Here is a 22,377-nt window from a genome sequence, read left to right as displayed (position 1 = left end):
ACTCACAATAACCTGTTCACTGATGCTCAGTTTGGGTTTCGCCAGGATCTGTCAGCTCCAGACCTCATTACAGCCTTGGTCCAAACATGGACAAAAGAACTGAATTCCAGAGGTGAGGCAAGAGTGACTGCCCTGGATATCAAGGCAGCATTTGACCAAGTGTGGCATCAAGGAGCCCTAGTAAAATTGAGTAACAAATTTAATAATTCGTTGGAAAAAGGTATAGTGCCAGAGGACTGGCGGATAGCTAACATAATACTGATATTTAAGAAGGGGGATAGATCATGGAATTATAGACCAGTCAACTTAACATTGGTGGTAGGAAAAATAATGGAATCCCTACTAAAAGGAGAGAAAATAGAAGAACACCTGGAAACCAAAAATATAATAATGAATAGTCAACATGGATTTCAAATGGGAAAGCCTTGCTTGACCAACCTTACTGAATTTTTTGAAGAGGTAACAGAGAGAGTAGACAATGGCAATGCAGTAGATGTACTTTATCTGGATTTTCAAAAGGTCTTCGGTAAGGTACCCCATAACAGACATATGAACAAGGTCAGAGAATGCGGAGTCAGGGGACAAGTAGCAGAATGGATTGCTGGCTGGCTTCAGGACAGAAAGTAGAGTGTCGGAGTAAAGGGCAGCTATTCACAGTGGCAGAAGGTGGGTAGTGGTGTTCCACAAGGATCAGTGCTGGGACCACTGCTGTTCACAATTTACATTAATGATTTAGACTTAAGAATCAGAAACACAATTTCTAAATTTGCAGAATACACCAAATTGGGGGGGGGGGGGGGGGGATAGTCAATACTGAGGAAGATGCAACAAATTATAGGAGGACGTTAATAAACTTGCAGAATGGGCATATAATTGGCAAATGAAGTTCAACACAGATAAATGTGAGGTATTACATTTTGGTAGGAAGAATAGGGAAGTCACATCACTTGGAGGTAAGGTTGCAAATTTACAGGAATTTTTTAAAAGAGGAAACTTTCCATGGGAATTTTGAGTTCTTTTGCACTCTGACCCTTATATTATCTTTGTCATCAAAGTAGACATACTGTTCCATACAAATAAAAACAAGCTTTCAAAACTTTGTTATAATTTTGAACTTTATTGCACCCCCACAAAAAAGACCCATCTAAAATAAAATAAGAGCGTCAGCTTATTTAGCCTGTAATTTGTCCTTATTTTGTCCCTTTGAGTCTTCTACTCCTCATTGCTCCTCCCGATTCTCTGACGTGTCCATTTCCTCCTCTGTGTCAGTGTCTAGCTGTGTGGTGGACACTTCTGTATCTGGCTCAATAAGTTGTAGGTTCGCCCGGATAGCCACCAGTTTCTCCACTCTCTTGTTAGTCAGCCTGTTGCGCACCTTTGTATGCATATTCCCAAAAAGTGACCAGTTTCGTTCAGAGGCCGCTGATGAAGGTGGGATTTGGAGTATCACCGATGCAATAGGTGACAGGGCCTCAGATGCACAAAGTCCCTTCCACCAGGTATGTGCACTGATATGCTTGCATGATTCCCATATCCCATCCCAAAGACCTTGCTTGGTAGAGAACTTTGCCAGACTTCCCAGAACTTTGCCCACATCCAGATTGAGATGGTGTGAGAGGGTAGAAATCACACTGTAAGCGCTGTTGATCTGTTCTCCAGAAAGTATTGGTCTCCCAACATGCTTTGGGTCCAGCATGTATGCTGCAGCATGAATCGGCTTGACACAAAATTCTTGACGCGTCTGTATGAATTGAACAATTGCCTTCTCCTCTGCTTTGAGCAGCAGGGATGTGGATAGGGCAATGCTGATTTGTTCTTTTAAATCAGCAAAAAGCATGAGAACATCTGACAAAACAGCGTCATCTCCTTCAATCTGGGCAATTGCAGATGCTACTGGTGAGAGTAGTTTAAGGCTGCTAACCACTCTCTCCCAAAACACATCATCCAGCAGTATTTTCTTGATGGTGGTTTCCATATCCCCAGACTGGGATATTGCCATTTCTTGAAGCGACTCCTTACCCTCCAGAAGGCTGTTGTACATTATGACAACGCCCCCCCCCCCATCTAGTGTTGCTGGGCAGCTTGTGTGGTGTTCTTGGTCGTTTGCTTGGAGTTGTAGGTTGCTGCAACTACCTGTTTTCCCCTGTGCTCTTGAAGAACACTGGGAGAGGAGTGGAGACGATGTAGTTTATGATGCCCTCCCCTCGTACATTTGACCACCCACCCGAGATAACTGCAACACAGTCTGCCATCTCTATCGTTTCTTTGAGCTTTCCTTGGACTCTAATACTCAGCCTCCAGCAAATAAGTAGACAAAGCATGTCTGGTGGGAGGACAGTATGCAGGGCGAATAACATTGAAAAATTTCTTCCAGTACAGATTGGCTGTGAGCATGAGGGGTGAGCCTGTCGCATATACAGCTCGAGTAAGGCACTCATCTGCATTCTTCTGGCTATGGTTATCCATTGCATCAAAGAACCTTCCAAGTGGGCCAGGAGTTGCTGATAAGGAGCCTGATGCTGAATGTGAACCATCATCTTTAATGGAAGCAGAGGAACTCTGGGCTGACTGCTGTGAGCTTTGAGTGAAGTTGTTGCATTTGGATAAATGCTGCTGCATCTTTGTGGCATTCTTTACATATGTACAGTGTTTGCACATGTACAGTCTTTCCATCTTTAATGCCTGGGATAAAATGCTTCCACACATCAGACAGTAAACGTGGCATTGTTCTATGCAGAGAAATAAAGGGCATTTGTCTGTGTGTTGAACTGTGGTCGATCAGCACGATTGCAACAGGGTGAGTAAATTTTTCCTGATGCTCCATGTGATGGAAGCATGATCTGTGCATGCACGACGCTACATCACCAATAGAGGGAGCTAATCGCTCATCCAACCAATCAGGACACATTTGTTCAGTCACACACAACTTGTAATTATTAAAACAAGCCAAGTAAGAAGATAAACATATATTAAGAAATTCCTTAATAATTAAGATACCATCTGTTAGTAATTTTAATTTTAAGAGAGGACCCGTGGAAAAAAATGAAAGAAATACAAAAGAAAACAATATTATGCTAGCATGTGCTTTTTTGGGAAAAATTCCCAAAGTTCCCAAGCTAAACTTCCCGTGGAAAATTTCCGGAAATTTACCAGAAACTTTCCACCCCTTTGCAACCCTACTTGGAGGGTACGAGTCTAGGTGGGGTTGCGGAACAAAGGGATCTAGGAGTACAATACACAAATCACTAAAAGTTGTGACACAGGTTAGCAAGGCCATAAAAAAAGCAAACCAAGCACTAGGGTTTATTTCTAGAGAGATAGAATTGAAAGTAGGGAAGGTATGCTAAACCTGTATCAAATCTTGGTTAGACCACACTAGAGTACCGCGTACAGTTCTGGTCGCCATATTATAAAAAGGATATAGAGGCACTGGAGAGGTGCAGAGAAGATTTACAAGGATGATACCAGAAATGCGAGGGTATACAGATCAGGAAAGGATGAATAGGCTGGCTCTCTTTTCTCTTGGGAAAAAAAGGCTGAGGGGTAACCTAATAGAGGTCTTTAAAAATTATGAAAAATTTTGATAGAGTGGATAGAGAGAGAATGTTTCCACTTGTGCGGAAGAGCATAACTAGACACCATCAACGTAAGATAGTCACCAAGAAATCCACTAGGGAATTCAGAAGAAACCTCTTTACCCAAAGAGTGGTGAGAATGTGGAACTCGCTACCTCAGGGAATGGTTGAAGCAAATAGTATCGATGCATTTAAGTGGAGGCTAGACAAGCATATGAGGGAGAAGGGAATAGAGGGTTATGCTGATAAGAGTTAGATGAGGAAAGATGGGAGGAGGCTCGAGTGGAGCATAAACGCCGGCATGGACTGGGTAGGCCGAATGGCCTGTTTCTGTGCTGTATATCCTATGTAATCCATCTATAAGATGCACTGCAGCAACTCGCCAAGGCTTCTTTGGCAGCACCTCCCAAACCCACGACCTCTGCCACCTAAAAGGACAAGGGCAGCAGGTGCATGGGAACACCACCTCCTCCAAGTCTCACCATCCTGACTTGGAAGTATATCGCCGTTCCTTCATCAATGCTGGGTCAAAATTCTGGAACTCCTTTCCTAACAGCACTATAGGAGCACCTTCACCACACTGACTGCAGCGGTTCAAGGCGGCGGCTCACTACCACCTTCTCAAGGGCAACTAGGGATGGGCAATAAATGCTGGTCTTGCCAGCGACGCCTACATCCCATGAACGAATAAAAAAAAATAATCTGGAACGGGAACTCTGGCTAATTGTAGCACCATTACTCCCACCCTGGCAGAGATCAGCTAACGTAGACTGGTTATCGCACCTGGACCTTTCTGTATGCCTCAGTTACACAATGGGCTGCAAATTTACCAACTGAGCCATTGGGGAACTGAAAGTCCAAGTAGTTTTAATGGAGCCCTTTCAACTGTTCCTGATGCTGGGATAATCCTGTTTCCCAATTACATTCACACACACGTTCTTGCTCTCACTGACCAGAGATGAGTGGGAACAGCACTGAATTCTGCTCTAGAAATAACAGCTATGAATCAAAGCCCAAAGGAAGCAAGTCTGCCGAGAGCCAAATGAGGTGGGGAGGGGGTGGTGGAAGAGCTAAAAGTGGCCCTTAACTATATTGGGAGTACCACTGCTATAGGAGAAGGAAACAACTTATTGGACATCTGTTTGAGTTTCACTCAATCTTTATGTATTTGTTCTCCATATTTGGGCGACGCTGGCAGGGCTGCATTCATTGTCCATCCCCAATTGTTCCGAGAAGGTGGTGGGTCTTCTCCTTGATCCACTGCAGCCCATGTGGTGATGGTGCTCCCCAAAGGTGTTATGTAGGGAATTCCAGGATACTGACCCAGTGGCGATGAATGAATGACAACATATGTTCAAGGCAAGGTGATGTGTGATTTGGAAAGCAACTTGAATGTGATGGTGTTCCCACGACATTGTTGCTCTCGTTCTTCTCAGTAATTCCTCTATTTTGATCACTGTCTTAACATAGTGGCAGGGGATGGAGGTGCTGTAGAAGTAATCTTGGCAAGTTGCTGCTGTGCATCCTGTAGATCATACATATTGCAGCCACAATACATCAGTGATGGAGTGGATGGATATTGAGTCTGGGTGCCAAATAAGCAAACTACGCCGTCTTGGATGGTGTCAAGCTTCTTGAGTGATGTTGGGGTTGCACGCATCCACGTGAGTAGCAATGTTTCCCCTAAAAAAAAATTTGTGTGGCTGCGTGGCCCATTTATAGTTTTGCGCATGCGCAAAATTTAACATTGACAAAGCCGGTCCGGGCTGTGCAGGACTGACAGAGGTGCACGGCCGTGCAGCTTAGAGGGAACGTTGGCAAGTAGCTAATATTACATCACACCCCTGGCATGGTGGAAAGACGGTAAATAGTGGAGAGGCTGTGAAACGTCATAAGGTGAGAAACTGATCGCAGAGTATCTAACCTTTGCCATGAGGAGTTGTGAATGAAGTTGAACACTGGAATAATCAGCAGTCAGTCCCACTCCTAACCTTATGATGGAAGGAAAGTCATTGATGAAGCAGCTAAAAATGGCTAGGCTGAGGTCACTTCATTGGGGAACTAGGGCTGCGATGACTGGCCTCCAGCAACCACAACCATTTTCCTTTGTGTCAAGTATGACTCCAACTGTTGGTAAGTTTTTGATTTTCCACTAACCACAACATTGCTAGGGATCCTTGGCGCCATACTTGGTCGAATCCTGTCCCAAGGTAGAGGGCAGCTATTCTCACTTCAATCAGTGCTTGCATTGATTTTTATTTCATCAAGATGTGACAAATTGCTGAAAAGGCCAGCATTTATTGCCCATCTCTAGTTGCCCAGAGAAGGATTTCTTTGTAGTGGTTTGTAACAACTGAGTGGCTTGCTAAGCCACTTCAGAGGTTAGTTAAATGCCAACCACATTGGTGTGGGACTAGAGTCATATATAGGCCAGACCGGGTAGGGATGGCAAGTTCCCTTCCCAAAAGGACATTAGATGCCTGGATCCAGGCATCTAAGGTCTGGAGCTGAATGAAACTCAGTTTGGGTTCTGTGAGAACCAATGAGGAGGTTAATAGTGAGTAAGTGTTGCTTGATGGCTCTATTGATGACTCCTTCCATCACTTTACTGATGATTGGAAGGAGGCTGATAGGGCAATAATTGGCTGGGTTAGCTTTATTTTTTTTTGTGGAAAGGACATACCCAGACAGACAATCTTCCACATTATTGGATAGATGCCAGTGAATGGTTGCCATGAACAGCTTAGCTAAGGGAGCAGCTAGCTTTGGTGCACGGGTCTTTAGTCTTTAGTACTGTTGCTGAGATGTTGTGGGGCATATAGCATTTGCTGTGTCCATGCATTCAGCCGCTTTTTAATGTCACATGGAGGGAAACAAATTAGCTAGACATAGAAGAAAGTGGAGGAGGCCAAGTAGGATTATTCATTTGGCAATTTTGGCTGAAAACACTTCAGCTTCATCCACATGGCGGTCATGTTGAATAATTACTTTGCATCAGTATTTACTGTAGAGGAAGAGCATGCTGGACATCCCAAGGAAACCAAGTGATTTACGGACAGGGACTCACCAAAATTAACGTAAGCAAAATAACAGCAATGAAGGAAATAATGGCCCTAAAGAGTGACAATCCCCAGGACCAGATGGTTTCCATCCCAGGGTTTTAAAGGAAGTAGGTGAGAACATTGGAAGATTATAATTTGGGCATCTGCAAAGTTCTCTCGATTCAGGAACTGTTCCTTTATATTGGAAAATTGTGCATGTCACTCCGCTATTTAAAAAAGGTGAGAGGGAAACCAGAGAATTATAGTTCAGTTTGCCTCACATCTGTTGGGAAATTACTAGAGTCTATAATTAAGGAAAGAGTGACTGAACACTGAAAATTTTCAGCTGATCAGAGAGCCAGCATGGATTTTTAATGGGTAGGTCATGTCCGACAAATCTGATTGAATATTTGGAAGTAGTAGTGGACAGGGGAATGTCTATGGATCTTATTTGTGTGGGCTTCCAGAAGGCATTTGATAAAGTCCCTCATAAGAGACCATTAGCTAAAGTTGAAGCCCATGGAATTGAAGGCAAATTATCGACCTGGTTAGGAAACTGGCTGTGCGCCAGGAGACAGAGAGTAGGGATAATTTGCAGATACTCTAATTGGCAGGATGTGATTACTGGTGTCACGCAAGGATCGCTGTTGAGGCCTCAACTATTCACCATATTTATTAATGACTTACATAAGTGGATAGAAAGCCACATATCCAAATTTGCCAATGACACAAAGATAGGTGGCATTGTAAGCAATATAAGATGGAAGCATAAAATTACAGATATTAATAGATTAAGCGAATGGACAAAACAGTGGCAAATGGATTTCAATGTAGGCAAATGTGAGGTCAACCACTTTGTTCTATCCTTTTTTAGGTCCAGAGTACTTTCTAGAACAGTGGAGGTCCAACGGGACTTGGGGGTCCACGTACATAGGTACAGAAAATAATTAAATAGGCTCATTGTCTTTATAGCTAGAGGACTAGAATACAAAGGGAGCAGATGTTTTGCTAGCATTATACCAAGCATAGTTAGACCACACCTGAAGTACTGTGAGCACTTCTGGGCACCACACCGTAGAAAGGATATATTGGCCTTGGAGGGAGTGCAGTGTAGATTTACCAGAAAGATACCTGGACTCCAAGGGTTAAATTACGAGGAGAGATTACAGAAACTAGGGTTGTCTTCCCTGGAATGTAGAAAGGGGTGATTTGATCGAAGTTTTCAAGATATTAAGGGGAACTGATCAGGATAGATAGACAGAGAAACTAGGGGGCATAGTCTAATAATTAGAGACAGGCTTTTCAGGAGTGAAGTTAGGAAGCACTTCTACACACAAAGGTTGGTATAAGTTTGGAACTCTTGCAAATGGCAATTGATGTTAATTTTAAATCCGAGATGGATAGATTTTTGTTAACCAAAAGGTATTAAGGGATATGGGGCAAAGGCAGGAATATGGAGATAGGTCACAGAACAGCCATGATTTAACTGAATGGCGGAACACGCTCGAGGGGCTAAATGGCCTACTCCTGTTCCTATGCTCTTTGTTTCATGCATGTATGTGTTGGACACCACCATGGTTGAGGATGGGGATGCTTATGGAGTCTCTTCCTACCGTTGGTGGACAACCAGGCAAACATCGCCAGAACCAATATCGCGTTGGACATGTTCCCGACACTGTTCGGGCAAGAGACATTGGCCCACTGTGCTCCTCGTTTTCCGAATGGAAAATGGGTGCAACAAGATCCAATTAATTTCACCCTCATTAAATGTTGATCTGGTCTCTGTTTCAATAACAACTGTGGTGTGGAGATGCCGGTAAGTCACACAACACCAGGTTATAGTCCAACAGTTTTATTTGAAATCACAAGCTTTCGGAGCGCTGCTCCTTCGTCAGGTGAAGTGGAGAGATGCATAAAGACACAGCTTATATAGTCAGAGAATAATGCCAGATGATTACAGGTAATCTTTCTAACTGCCATTTATCACACCCCGGCAGAGAGATAATCACAGCAATCAAAAGGTGTGAATGGTGTCCAAACAGATCAGTCAGGAAAACATTACATCAAAGAACAATGTGGTTATGAATTCCACAGCCTCACCCCCCTCTGTGTATTAAAAAAAAATCTATTTATCCTAAATCTCTTGCATTTGATTTATAACTGAGGTACTAAACCCATTAAAAAAATATACAGGAAATAAAAATGTAAATCACAATGACACACTGATTGGAGTCAACTACAGATTCTATTGTAGCATAAAGTTTGCCGAGTACTACAAAGTGCCAGTTCAGTTCACAAAAGCTTATTTGGAGGTCCATAATTTTTAATCTTCAAATTAGAGATGTATTTGCATTGTGGAATATATATACACAAATGCACATGTTGAGGCATGTTTTGGTGAAAACAGAGTTGTTCTTAAAACGTGTGTCTTTCATCCCTGAATTTCAACATTCACACATATACTGTAGGCACTTCTGGGCACCACACCTTAGGAAGGATATATTGGCCTTGGTGGTGAATGGCTCAATTAAGGCAAGGTAGTTAATAGTAATTTCAATTGTGAAAATGTTACTTGGAAAAGGAAGATACGAAACTAAACCAAGAAACACAGCAGAAAATTCGCAAATGGGTAACAGCATTAAAATACCAATGACAAAGTTAAATGTAAAAATCATTTTGGTAACTACATACTTCTAGAATGTGGATAATGATCCATTAATTCTTAACCCATCCCGGTGAGTTACATACCCTTCTCTCCCAATATGCTCTGCAATACTAAGATATACTGATGTTCAACGTTTAGAAACAGTATACAGAAGAGTAATTCAAGGTTGTTATTTCGAAGATTTACACAGGCTAACTTTGTATTCATTGCAAAATAATAGTATTTAATACACTTCTTCCACATACCAATGTTTTCTCCTCACCTGTACAGTTTGCACAGTATAAATTTTTTTCAGGTTGGATTCACACTCTGCTGCAGTAGTTCCAGGCACTGACCTAAAAACAAAATAAAAGTAAAACTAATTTCAGAGTAAAATCATATTGCAGGCTCTCTACTCTGAACAGTGTTTGTGTGCTTTAGTCAACAGGAGATTAACATTTCTGATTCATTTTATAAATTCTAATTCAACAAATCACCAATGTGAACTCAAACCTACTCTGTAGGCTAAAGATCTGGACCACCAACATTCCACCAAGCTGGAATCTGCATCATTCCAGTTCAGATCCAATTCCCTGAAACCTCAACCCTTTCATTAAAGTTAGTTCTCACTTCAGTTTCAAGACTTCACTGTCCTGTACAAATAAGATTCAAAATAGATAACGCCAGTTTTGGCAGGTTCTATCAATGAAGAATGAATGAGTTTAAAAATTAAGTTAATATTTTTTGCAAATGCAAGTTTTAAGCCTTCAGAAAATACTAGCATCCTGTAAATGCCAACAAATCTGTGGAAAAACTACAGTCCTGCAATACAAAGTTCTTGACACTGGAGGATGCTATACTACTTAATAAATGGAGTTTCACAATAGCCTTGTCAGGATTTTGTGATTTGCACATTCAGGACTTACTACTTATGTATAACTGGGGTGAAAAATTCTCCAAAAGTAAATGCTATTTGACACTTTTTATTCTTAACTGCAATGGTACTAAAGGGTTCAAGTTTCAAATAATACCAATACAATTTCTTTTTCAGTCAAATAGATTTTGTACTATGCAAAAGAGCTACCAAATCTGTCACTACAGGATTCACTTGCTATTACAGGAAACTGTGTGTTATCCGGAAACTGAGATGAGGAGAAACTTCTTCACTCAGAGGGTAGTAAATCTATGGAATTTGCTACCCCAGAGAGCTGTGGAAGCTGCAACATTAAATAAATTTAAAATGGAGAGACAGACATTTTCCTAGCAGATAAGGGAATTAGGGGTTACGGGGAGAGGGCAGGGAAGTGGACGTGAGTCTAGATTCAGATCAGCCATGATCCTATTGAATGGCGGAGCAGGCCCGAGGGGCCATATGGCCTACTCCTGCTCCTATTTCTTATGTTCTTATGTAACTGTCCGGAATGCTCGAGCCACCGGCAAAAATCAGGAGCCGTTTGTTAGGTTTTTTTTTCTTCTTGTTGCTTTTTTCTCAACAGTCACGCTCTGCAAGGTCTACTGAAGCTGTTGCTAAGCTACAGAGACGCTTGGACTGTTTAGAAGCTGTTAGGGTTTGTTGACAGATACGGAGCTCTAAAGCTTCCGTATCTTTCAACATTAGCGCTGGTTTGTCTGGCAGTTTTGAGGGAACGGCAACAGCTCGGTCCCGTCGGTGCCGGATAGCACAAAGTTTCCTGTATAAGGATGGTATCAAAACCAATAAAATGGCAATAGGCCAAGAGATTCAAACCAGACAAGGAGTCATTGCCATCGACAATCTATTGATCATACTGTGGAGCACTTAAATGAAGCAGCTTTATCAATGTGTCATTTGTTAATTTTTAATTAAGTGGACTTGTGAAGAATCTGGCAAGGCTAGAGTTAGTCAGACAGCCAAAACCTACAACAACTTGTATTTATATAGCGCCTTAAACGTAGTAAAAAGTCCCAAGGCACGGCACAGGAGTATTTTAAGACAAAAAATTTGACACTGATCCACATAATGATAAATTAGGGCAGGTGACCAAAAGCTTGGTCAAAGAGGTAGGTTTTAAGGAGCGTCATAAAGGAGGACAGGTTTAGGCAGGGAATTCCAGAGCTTAGGCCCTCTGAAATGGCTTAGCAAGCCACTCAGTTGTTGTAACAAACCGCTACGAAACAAAATAATAAAAATGAAACCGGATGGACCACCCGGCATCAACCTCGGCACCGGCTACTGACACAGCAACCCCAGCCCAGTCAACCCTGCAAGGTCCTCTCACCAGCATCTGGGTACTTGTGCCAAAATTGGGAGAGCTGTCCCACAGACTAGTCAAGCAACTGCCTGACATAGTCATACTCACAGAATCATACCTTTCAGCCAATGTCCCAAACTCCTCCATCACCATCCCAGGGTATGTCCTGTCCCACCAGCAGGACAGATCCACAAGGGATGGCGGCACAGTGGTATACAGTCGGGAAGGAGTGGTCCTGGGAGTCCTCAACATTGACTCCGGACCCCATGAAGTCTCATGGCTTCAGGTCAAGCATGGGCAAGGAAACCTCCTGCTGATTACAACCTACCGCCCTCCCTCAGCTGATGAATCAGTACTCCGCCATGTTGAACACCATTTGGAAGAAGCACTGAGAGTAGCAAGGATGCAGAATGTTCTCTGGGTGGGGGACTTCAATGTCCATCACCTGGGTGGGGGACTTCAATGTCCATCACCAAGAGTGGTTCGGTAGCACCACTACTGACCGAGCTGGCTGAGTCCTGAAGGACATAGCTGCCAGTCTGGGCCTGCGACAGGTGGTGAGAGAACCAACATGAGGGAAAAACCTACTTGACCTCGTCCTCACCAATCTACCTGTTGCAGATGCATCTGTCCATGACAGTATTGGTAGCAGTGACCACCCCACAGTCATTGTGGAGACAAAGTCCCGTCTTCACACTGAGGACACCCTCCATCGTGTTGTGTGGCATTACCACCATGCTAAATGGGATAGATTCAGAACAGATCTAGCAGCTCAAAACTGGGCATCCATGAGGCGCTGTGGGCCATCAGCAGCAGCAGAATTGTATTCCACCACAATCTGTAACCTCATGGCATAGCATATCCCTCACTCTACCATCACCACCAAGCCAGGGGACCAACCCTGGTTCAATAAGGAGTGTAGAAGAGCATGCCAGGAGCAGCACCAGGCGTACCTAAAAATGAGGCGCCAACCTGGGGAAGCTGCAACACAGGACTACATGCATGCCAAAAAGCAGAAGCAGCATGCTATAGACAGGGCTAAGCGATCCAACAATCAACGGATCAGATCAAAGCTCTGCAGTCCTGCCACATCCAGTCGCGAATGGTGGTGGACCATTAAACAACTAACGGGAAGAGGAGGCTCCATGAATAATTCCATCCTCAATGATGGTGGAGCCCAGCACGTGAGTGCAATAGACAAGGCTGAAGCGTTTGCAACCATCTTCAGCCAGATGATCCATATCGGCTTCTTGAGGTCCCCACGGACACAGAAGCCAGTCTTCAGCCAATTCGATTCACTGCATGTGATATCAAGAAACGGCTGAGTGCACTGGATACAGCAAAGGCTATGGGCCCTGACAACATCCTGGCTATTGTGCTAAAGACTAGCCGTGGCTCTAGCCTAGCTGTTCCAGTACAGCTACAACACTAGCATCTATCAGACAATGTGGAAAACTGCCCAGGTGTGCCTGTCCACAAAAAGCAGGACAAATACATTCCGGCCAATTACCGCCCCCTCAGTCTGCTCTCAATCATCAGCAAAGTGATGGAAGGTGCCATTGACAGTGCTATCAAGCGGCACTTACTCACCAATAACCTGCTCACTGATGCTCAGTTTGGGTTCCGCCAAGACCACTCGGCTGCCGACCTCATTACAGCCTTGGTCCAAACATGAACAAAGCAGCTGAATTCCAGAGGTGAGGAGAGAGAGACTGCCCTTGACATCAAGGCAACATTTGACCGAATGTGGCATGAAGGAGCCCTAGTAAAACTGAAGTCAATGGGAATCAGGGGGAAAACTCTCCACTGGCTCGAATCATACCTAGCACAAAGGAAGATGGTTGTGGTGATTGAAGTTCAATCATCACAGCCCCAGGACATCGCTGCAGGAGTTCCTCGGGGAGTGTCCTAGGCCCAACCATCTTCAGCTGTTTCAATGACCTTCCCGCCAACATAAGGTCAGAAATGGGCATGTTCGCTGATGACTGGCACTGAACACTGTACATTCACAATTCCTCAGATAATAAAGCACTCCATGCCCACATGCAACAAGACCTGGGCGATGTTCAGGCTTGAGCTGATAGGTGGCAGGTAACATTCGCACCACAGAAGTGCCAGGCAATGACAGAAAATAGGAGGAGTAAGCCATTCGGCCCCTCGAGCCTGTTCTGCCATTTAATGAGATCATGGCTGATCATCCAAATTCAGTACCCTGTCCCTGCTTTCTCCCCATATCCCTTGATCCCTATAGAAGACCAACTCCAACAAGCGAGAATCAAAACACCACTCCTTGACATTCAATGGCATTACCATCACTATCAACATTCTGGGGGTCACCATTAACCAGAAACTTAACTGGACTAGCCACAAATACTGTGGCAACAAGAGCAGGTCAGAGGCTAGGTATTCTGTGGCAAGTGTCTCACCTCCTGACTCCCCAAAGCCTTTCTACCATCTACAAGGCACAAGTAAGAAGTGTGATGGAATACTCTCCACTTGCCTGGATGAGTGCAGCGCCAACAACACTCAAGAAGCTCAACACCATCCAGGACAAAGCAGCCCGCTTGATTGGCACCCCCTCTACCACCTTAAACATCCACTCCCTCCACCACCGACATACCGTGGCTGCAGTGTGTACCATCTACAAGATGCACTGCAGCAACTCACCAAGGCTTCTTCGGCAGAACCTCCTAAAACCCATGACCTCTTCCATCTCGAAGGACAAGGGCAGCAGACGCATGGAAACACCACCACCTCCAAGTCACATATCATCCTGACTTAGAAATATATCGCCGATCCTTCATCGTCGCTAGGTCAAAATCCTGGAACTCCCTATCTAACAGCACTATGGGAGTACCTTCACCATACGGACTGCAGCGGTTTAAGGCGACGGCCTACCACCACCTTCTCAAGGACAATTAGGGATGGGCAATAAATGCTGGCCTTGCGATGCCCACGAATTTAGAAAAAAGCCAACAGAAGGCACGGCCACCAGTGGTTGAGCGATTATAATCAGGCATGCTCAAGAGGGCAGAATGAGAGGAGCGCAGATATCGCGGGGGGCGGGGGGGGGGAGGGGTTTGTGGAGCTGAAGGAGATTAGAGGTAGGAAGGGGCGAGGCCTTGGAGGGATCTGAAAACAAGGATGAGAACTTTGAAATCGAGGTGCTGTGAAGGAATAAGCCATATAACCTATTCAGAAAAATACACCATTCTATGAAAGAATTCTGGCCTTATTAGAACATGACAAACTGGGCCTGGAAGTCTAGAAACCTAACTATGAAAAAGCTGTGATAGCATTCTGGCTATTGAGATAAGATAATTGTTGACACTGAAACAGAAGGTTAAAGGCTCCTGACAGTCTGAACCTTTGGGAACAAGACAGTGGTTCATCCTATACTAGGTGTTCTCATTTACACCTCGTAAAGAAGCACATAAAAGTAACAAACATCTGCCTTCGTAAAAATGACATCAAGTAAAATGCACCTGCTGTTACACTTTTTTATGGTAAACTTAGAACACCTAAAGAGACATAATTCTGTAATGTTACCAGCTGAGGTGACTAAGAATTGCAGGGGTCAGCAGAAAAATGACTAGAGATAATTAGCTTACATCAGCCGAAAACCTTAAAAGGAAATACCACTGGAAAAGGGTATAAATATTGAACTCTCAAATGGGATAGTAGACTCGCTGTAATCGGGCAAAGCGATTCTCGGCTTGAGGCGGCTCTGTAAGTCTCCAACTCTTTGTATCTCGAGGATCAAAGGTATTTCATTTTGGTGGATATCCTGTAGAAAACTAAGAACTGTAAAACTGTAGCGAAGTTCAGATTTGAGAGTAGGTTCTCTGATAATAGAATAGTAAGCTCTCTCTTTTTGGAACTGTTAATGCTGTGATTGACTCACCAACTGTAAATTACATGTCGGTTCTTTAATAAATCTATATATTTTTTAGAATTGTCTCACATAATACTTCTGTATCAAACTTGCAAACTCAATCTCTGTACACTCTTTGGTGACGAGTTGCAGAATTCTGGGGGAGTTTTCCGGACCCTCATAATATCCGGAACGTTAGTCTAGCTAAACTAATTAAAAGTGCTATCTGGACGACGGTAACGTTTTCAGGTTGTTCCTTTCCTTTAGGGAGAGATAGTCCAGACCTTTAGACCCAATTAAGAGTTTTTCCAGCATTTTCTGTTGTTATTAAGCATCTTTAGGATTCGGCTACCTCAAACTTTAGTTGAAAGTGAACGTCTGAGGAATACGCCTGATCCGGGGTAGTCCTAAAGGGGCTAGGACTAGTAATTATCCCTTCAATGCTGCTTAACCGAGAGCCAATGTAGGTCAGCGAGCACAGGGGCGATGGGCGAACGGGACTTGGTGCGAGTTAGGACACGGGCAGCCGAGTTTTGGGTGACCTCAAGTTTACGTAGGGTAGAATGTGGGAGGCCAGCCAGGAGTGCATTGGAATAGTCAAGTCTAGAGGTAACAAAGGCACGGATGAGGGTTTCAGCAGCAGATGAGCTGAGGCAAGGGCGGAGACGGGCGATGTTACGGAGGTGGAAGTAGGCGGTCTTTGTTATGCTGCGGATATGTGGTCGGAAGCTTATTTCAGGGTCAAATATGACACCAAGGTTGCGAACAGCGTGGTTCAGCCTCAAACAGATGTTAGGGAGAGGGATGGAGTCAGTGGCTAGGGAATGGAGTTTGTGGCAGGGACTGAAAACAATGGCTTCGGTCTTCCCAATATTTAATTGGAGAACATTTCTGCTCATCCAGAACTGTATGTCGGACAAGCAGTCTGACAATTTAGACACCGTGGAGGGGTCGAGAGAAGAGGTAGAGCTAGGGTGTCGTCAGCGTACATGTGGAAACTGACGTTGTGTTTTCGGATGATGTCACCAAGGGGCAAAATATAGATGGGAAATAGGAGGGCGTCAAGGACAGATGCTTGGGGGAAACCAGAGGTAACGATGCAGGAGCGGGAAGAAGTCATTGCAGGTGATTCTCTGGCTTTGATTAGATAGATAAGAATGGAACCAGGCAAGTGCCGTCCCATCCAGCTGGACGACAGTGGAGAGGTGTTGGAGAAGGATGGAGTGGTCAACCGTGTCAAAGGCTGCAGACAAGTCAAGAAGGACGAGGAGGGATAGTTTATCTTTGTCACAGTCACAAAGGATGTCATTTGTGACTTTGACGAGAGCCATTTCGGTACTGTGGCAAGGGCGGAAACCTGATGGAGGGATTCAAACATGGAAATTGCGGGAAAGATGGGCACGGATTTGGGAGGCGACAACACGTTCAAGGACTTGAGAGGAAAGGGAGGTTGGAGATGGGGCAGTAGTTTGCAAGGACAGCGGGATCAAGGTTTGTTGTTTTGAGAGGGGTGATGATGGCAGATTTGAGGGAGAGGGGGACAGTACCTGAGGAGAGAGAGAACCGTTAATAATATCAGCGAACATGGGAGCCAGAAAAGGAAGTTGGGTGGTCAGCAGTTTGGTGGGAATAGGGTCAAGGGAGCAGGAGGTGGGTCTCAGACAAGATGAGCGCAGAGAGATCATGAGGGGATGGATGTAGTGTGCAATTTTAATTGTAATCCTAATATTTATGAAGAGTGTTTGATTGGTCAGATTACCTGCAGTATGCCATAGATACAATAAAGCATTTAAGATTGCACAGTATGAGTCAAGAGTCCGCACAAAAGAATACAGGAGTATCAAGGAATGCAAGATTTTAGTAGAAGTATAGAGCAAAACCATAGCTAGATCCTACCAGCAAACCAAGAAAAATGATGACGGCAACCTCAATCAGGAACATAGAGAATGGATTAAGTCTGCCATCTGACCAAAGAGATCAGCACGGTGGCATAGTGGTTAGCACTGTTGCCTCACAGCGCCAGAGACCCGGGTTCGAATCCGGCCTCGGGTGACTGTCTGTGTGGAGTTTGCACATTCTCCCCGTGTTTGCGTGGGTTTCCTCCGGGTGCTCCGGTTTCCTCCCACAGTCCAAAGATGTGCGGGTTAGGTTGATTGGCTATGATAAATTGACCCTTGGTGTTAGGGGGATTAAATACGTGGGGTTACGGGGATAGGATGGGATATGTGTTGGTGTAGGGGTTACGGGGATCGGGTGGGATATGTGTCGGTGCAGGCTCGATGGGCCGAAATGGCCTCTATCTGCACTGTGGGGTTTCTGTGATTTCTGTGATCGGGGCCAGATATTAACAGGGAGGCAGGGAGGATGCGGGGGAAACCCGGCAAGGCCAGGGTCGTGGAAGTCCTGCCGAATTTAATGGCAGGACCTCATTATAACTTTTACTTCCGTTTCCTGCCTGGCGGCTGGGCGAATTGACAGGCTGCTGGCTGGGAAAACCAGCAGAAGGAGGCTGCAGCAGGGGATCCTTAGGGACAATCCCCGGCAATAGGGAAGGAGTGTTCCCTTTTTTAGGGTTTAATCCACCCCCACACCGCCCGTCGTAGGGGGTTTAATATTGAGGCCCATATGTCGGATTGTGGGTTCAAGCCCCATGCCAGAGACTTGAACACAATCTAGGCTGACACTTCAGTGCAGCATGGAGGGAGCGCTGTACTCTGAGTTGCCGCCTTTGGATGAGACGTTAAATCGAGGCCCTGTCTGCTCTCAGGTGGATGTAAAACATCTCACGGCACTTTTTGAAGAGGAGCAGGGGAGTTCTCCTGGTGTCTTGGTCAACATTTATCCCTCAACCAACATCACGTGCCTCCTTTACCTGCACTACAATAGCAACTACACTTCAAAAGTACTTCATTGGCTGTAAAGTGCTTTGGGATGTTCTGAGTTTAATTTGCAAATTACAGAGTAATCCTGGAAATTGAATTTTACTGTTATGCTGTTTCTATTACTATTGCATTGCTGAAATATTAAAACAGTTTACTACTTTTTTGTTGAGGTTGTTCTGGACCAATGAACATTTTATGTGTGCAGATAGCACCCTCTGGTGGTGGTTATTGTGTTAACAGTTTGTATGCTGGCAAGGTCATCTGATCTTTCTTCCTGTGTGAGGTCATTTGACCTTCCTACCTTTCTTCCTGTTGACCCCAGGAAGCAGTTTTGCTAGGAAGAACCTGACTTGAGTAATGGAGAATCTGCCATGAGAGGTTCCATTCACAATCCAATGTAATCTGATTTCATATGTTAGGCCAAGCGCAGTATCTGTGAGTATCTTTGTTCCTTAGCATAATAGCAACGTTGTCAGAGTAATATTTTGATAATACTATGTTTATAAAAGGTTAATATTTGATAGTTATAGAAGTTAGTCCAAATGTTAGTTAGTTATACAATTAGTCCATTCTACTGTTGTAAATATGTTTATATCTTATGTAATATCGAATGTATAGTACTCAGTTTATGTACAAAACATACTTTGTCTTTGTTTACAGTTTCACAAATTTGTTCAAGTAAAGCTTCAAAGCAGCAACCGGCTTCAGAAGAATTATTTTTGAATAAGTGTTTAACTTGCTGGATAACTAGATAGGAGCACGTCTAGCGCGGCCAGTACAGAGGTCGTGAAAGTTCGAAGGTAAACTTGACATGCATATATATGTGATTAAGGTGGTCATCTGTAATGGAAAACTGAATCATGTCCTGTCCTTGATATCTCGAGGTGGGATAATAGTTAAATGGTATTCTTACTCGCATTACACTTCACTCATGCAAACAGTTGGGCCACGACTGTGTCCTAGTAATTCTTAGGAGAGATGGTTCTGGGACACTTTAAGCATCATAGAGCAACGCAGGGTTTTTAAGCATCACTTTCTCATATAACCTTCACTAGGCTCTTCAAAAAGACATAAGGAAAAATATCACCTATAAAAAAGTTGGAATTATACAAATTTTATTTTTTAAATGGAACCTAGGCGTAATAAGGGGAAGACTAAAATCTAATGATTAAAAAACTGCACCGTTCACAAACGTAGATTGTCTCAGAACAGGGATACAATTGCAGTTTTAGTTGCAAAATATCATCTTGTCTCCGTTACAGAACAATTAATATTTAAAAGCTCATCTTTTTCTGCTGCTTTGCATTGCAAGCATTTATCCTAAGAACCATATTTTGAGACGGAAGTAAGCCTATGCAAAGAGGGGAAATCTTCCAGTCACCATTGTTGGTGGCACAAAAGTGGAAAGGACACTGGGAAGGGGCTGTTGGAAATTTGGGCAAAAAAATGAATCTTGCTAGGATCTCCACCCATCTGGTTGGGCCTCAGGAAATCATAGAATTACATACAATATACAGCACAAAAACAGGCCATTTGGCCCAACCAGTCCACGCCGGCGTTTATGCTCCACTCGAGCCTCCTCCCGTCTTTCCTCATCTAACTCTTATCAGCATAACCCTCTATTCCCTTCTCCCTCATATGCTTGCTAGCCTCCCCTTAAATGCATCTATACTATTTGCTTCAACCACTCAGTGGTAGCGAGTTCCACATTCTCACCACTCTCTGGCTAAAGAAGTTTCTTCTGAATTCCCTATTTGATTTCTTGGTGACTATCTTATATTGATGGCTTCTAGTTTTGCTCTTCCCAACAAGTGGAAACACTCTCTCGTGTCTACTCTTATCAAAACCTTTCATAATTTTAAAGACCTCTATTAGGTCACCCCTCAACCTTCTCTTTTCAAGAGAAGAGACCCAAGCCTGTTCAGCCTTTCCTGATAGGTATTACCTCGCATTTCTGGTATCATTATTGCAAATCTTTTTTGCACCCTCTCCAGTGCCTCTATATCCTTTTAATATGATGCCCAGAACCATACACAGTGTTAAGTGTGGTCTAACCAAGGTTCGGTACAAGTTCAGCATAACTTCTCTACTTTTCAATTCAATCCCTCTAGAAATAAACCCTAGTGCTTGGTTAGCTTTTTTTAAAAAAAATGGTGTTGCTACTTTGTGATTTGTACTCCCAGATCCCTTTGCTCCTCTACCCCATTTAGATTCTTATTTTCCAAGTAATATGTGACCTCCTTATTTTTCTTGTGTAATACCTCACACTTGTTGCAATTTATTTATATGCCCATTGTGCAAGTTTATTAACGCCGTCTTGTAATGTGTTGCAGTCCTCCTCAGTGTTGACTATCCCTCCCCCCAATTTGGTATTATCCGCAAATTTAGAAATTGTTAATAAAAATTGTGAACCCAGCGTTATTAAAAATTGTGGTCCCAACACTGATCGCTGTGGGACCCCACTTTCCACCTTCAGGGTCAGCTGTGCCTCAGTTGGTAGCACACTCGCCCTGGAGTCAGAAGGTTGTGGGTTCAAGCCCTGCTCCATAGGCTTGAGCACAAAAATTTAGGTTGACACTCCAGTGCAGTGCTGAGGGAGTGCTGCATTGTCGGAGGTGCCGTCTTTCGGATGAGATGTTAACCCCAGGCCCTGTCTGCTCTCTCAGGTGGACATAAAAGATCCCATGGCACTATTTCGGTGAAGAGCAGGGGAGTTCTCCCCGGTGTCCTGGCCAATATTTATCCCTCAATCAACATCACTAAAAACAGATTATCTGGTCATTATCACATTGCTGTTTGTGGGAGCTTGCTGTACGCAAATTGATTGCCTGTTTCCTACATTACAACAGTGACTACACTTCAAAAAGTACTTCATTGGCTGTAAAGCGCTTAGGGACGCCTGGTGGTCATGAAAAATCTATCTATCTATATCTACATATATAAACGGATCGTTCTGTCTGTCTGTCGGTGTCTGTCCGGCTATGCGCTCGAAAGTTACAGAGCGTACCTACGCGTGCGTTACGTCGAAAGAAAGCTTACCGTTCCAAAACGGTCGTAAAAGTATTGACGTTTCGGCCGGACAAAAATCGCGCCTGCGGTATCCAAAAAACGTTCAACATTCTGCTCATTAGCATCTAATTATCCGCTCATTAGCGATAGTGACCTCGAGGTCGACCAATCGTACGCCGGGTTCCTGGCGCGTGCGGCCGGGCCCTCCTACGGTCGAGTGACGGGACGATTGACCAATCCTACGCTTTGGTGACCTGACGGTCGACCAATCGGTGCGTGTGTGGGCGGGCCTTATCGTTCTGACCGAGGTGAGTCGCCGCCATCTTGATTCCAAACTTTTCCTTTCTTTTTCCCCACTTTCTGCGTCTTTAAAAAAAACGTTGCTTTTAAAACACATGGTTTTTTAAAAAAGTTAATTACTTTCTAAATCTTTTAGCTAATCTCATTAATTTTCCTACCTTTCCCCGTTTTTCCAGGTAGGCCTCGAAGCCTCGGCCTCTCCTCCGCACCCACGCCCGAGCTAGGCACCTCCCGGCCCCAGTCAACAAGCGGCCCCCGATCGCCGCCATCTTTGTGAAGGCTGGAGGGGCGGGCCTCAGCCGAGCGCCGCTACCGCCGCCATCTTAGTAAAGGGTGCGCGCGCAGCAGGAGCAGCTGAGACGCGGCGTCTCTCGCTGTTCCCCGCTCGGCTCGGGAGTGCGGATCTCGGGCGGGGCTTGGAGAGCGGGAAGGGTTACCCCGGCAACCGGGCCCGCCGGCCGTCTCTCACAGCCGCAATCGGCGCTCTTGAAGCCAGCTCGGGAGGGCGGGGCCATGTCAGTGCGTGGGGCGGCACGGAGCTCCGTGGAGCCATCGCCGAGCCATCGCCGGCGCTGGGCTCGGGTGCTTTGTGGCCTGCGGCCGAACAGCGGCTGCGGACCTCGAGCTGACCGGGGCGCTGGACTCGGCTGGGCCATGTCTTCGCGGGTGTTCGCCTCGGCCAACGGCATCAGGGTGACGGCCGAGGCTGCCAAAAGCGTCCAAGGGAATGCGTTCATCCAGGTGCCGAGGCCTGGGGTGGAAAGAGGGATTGGAGCGGGGGGATGAGGGTAGGGAGAGGAGGAGGGGGGGGGGGGGGAAAG

At 44.8% G+C, this 22,377-nt stretch overlaps 1 protein-coding gene across 2 annotated transcripts in view; it reads right to left on the bottom strand.

Annotated features, from left to right (window-relative positions):
- Positions 1-22,377, bottom strand: part of eif4e3 (eukaryotic translation initiation factor 4E family member 3) — a 94,282-nt gene that overhangs the window by 36,380 nt on the left and 35,525 nt on the right. For both annotated transcript variants that reach the window (XM_086001436.1, XM_086001435.1), the window contains exon 2: positions 9,544-9,616. In XM_086001436.1, coding sequence (XP_085857562.1) covers positions 9,544-9,616 — 73 coding nt within the window. The remainder of the gene's footprint in view (positions 1-9,543; positions 9,617-22,377) is intronic.

This window comes from Somniosus microcephalus, chromosome 11 (genome assembly GCF_052327205.1).
Source record: "Somniosus microcephalus isolate GS21.2 chromosome 11, FLI_Smic_1.0, whole genome shotgun sequence".
NCBI lineage: Eukaryota > Metazoa > Chordata > Chondrichthyes > Squaliformes > Somniosidae > Somniosus > Somniosus microcephalus.
Note: the sequence above shows the minus strand (reverse complement) of the source record. Positions and strands in the feature narration are given on the sequence as shown.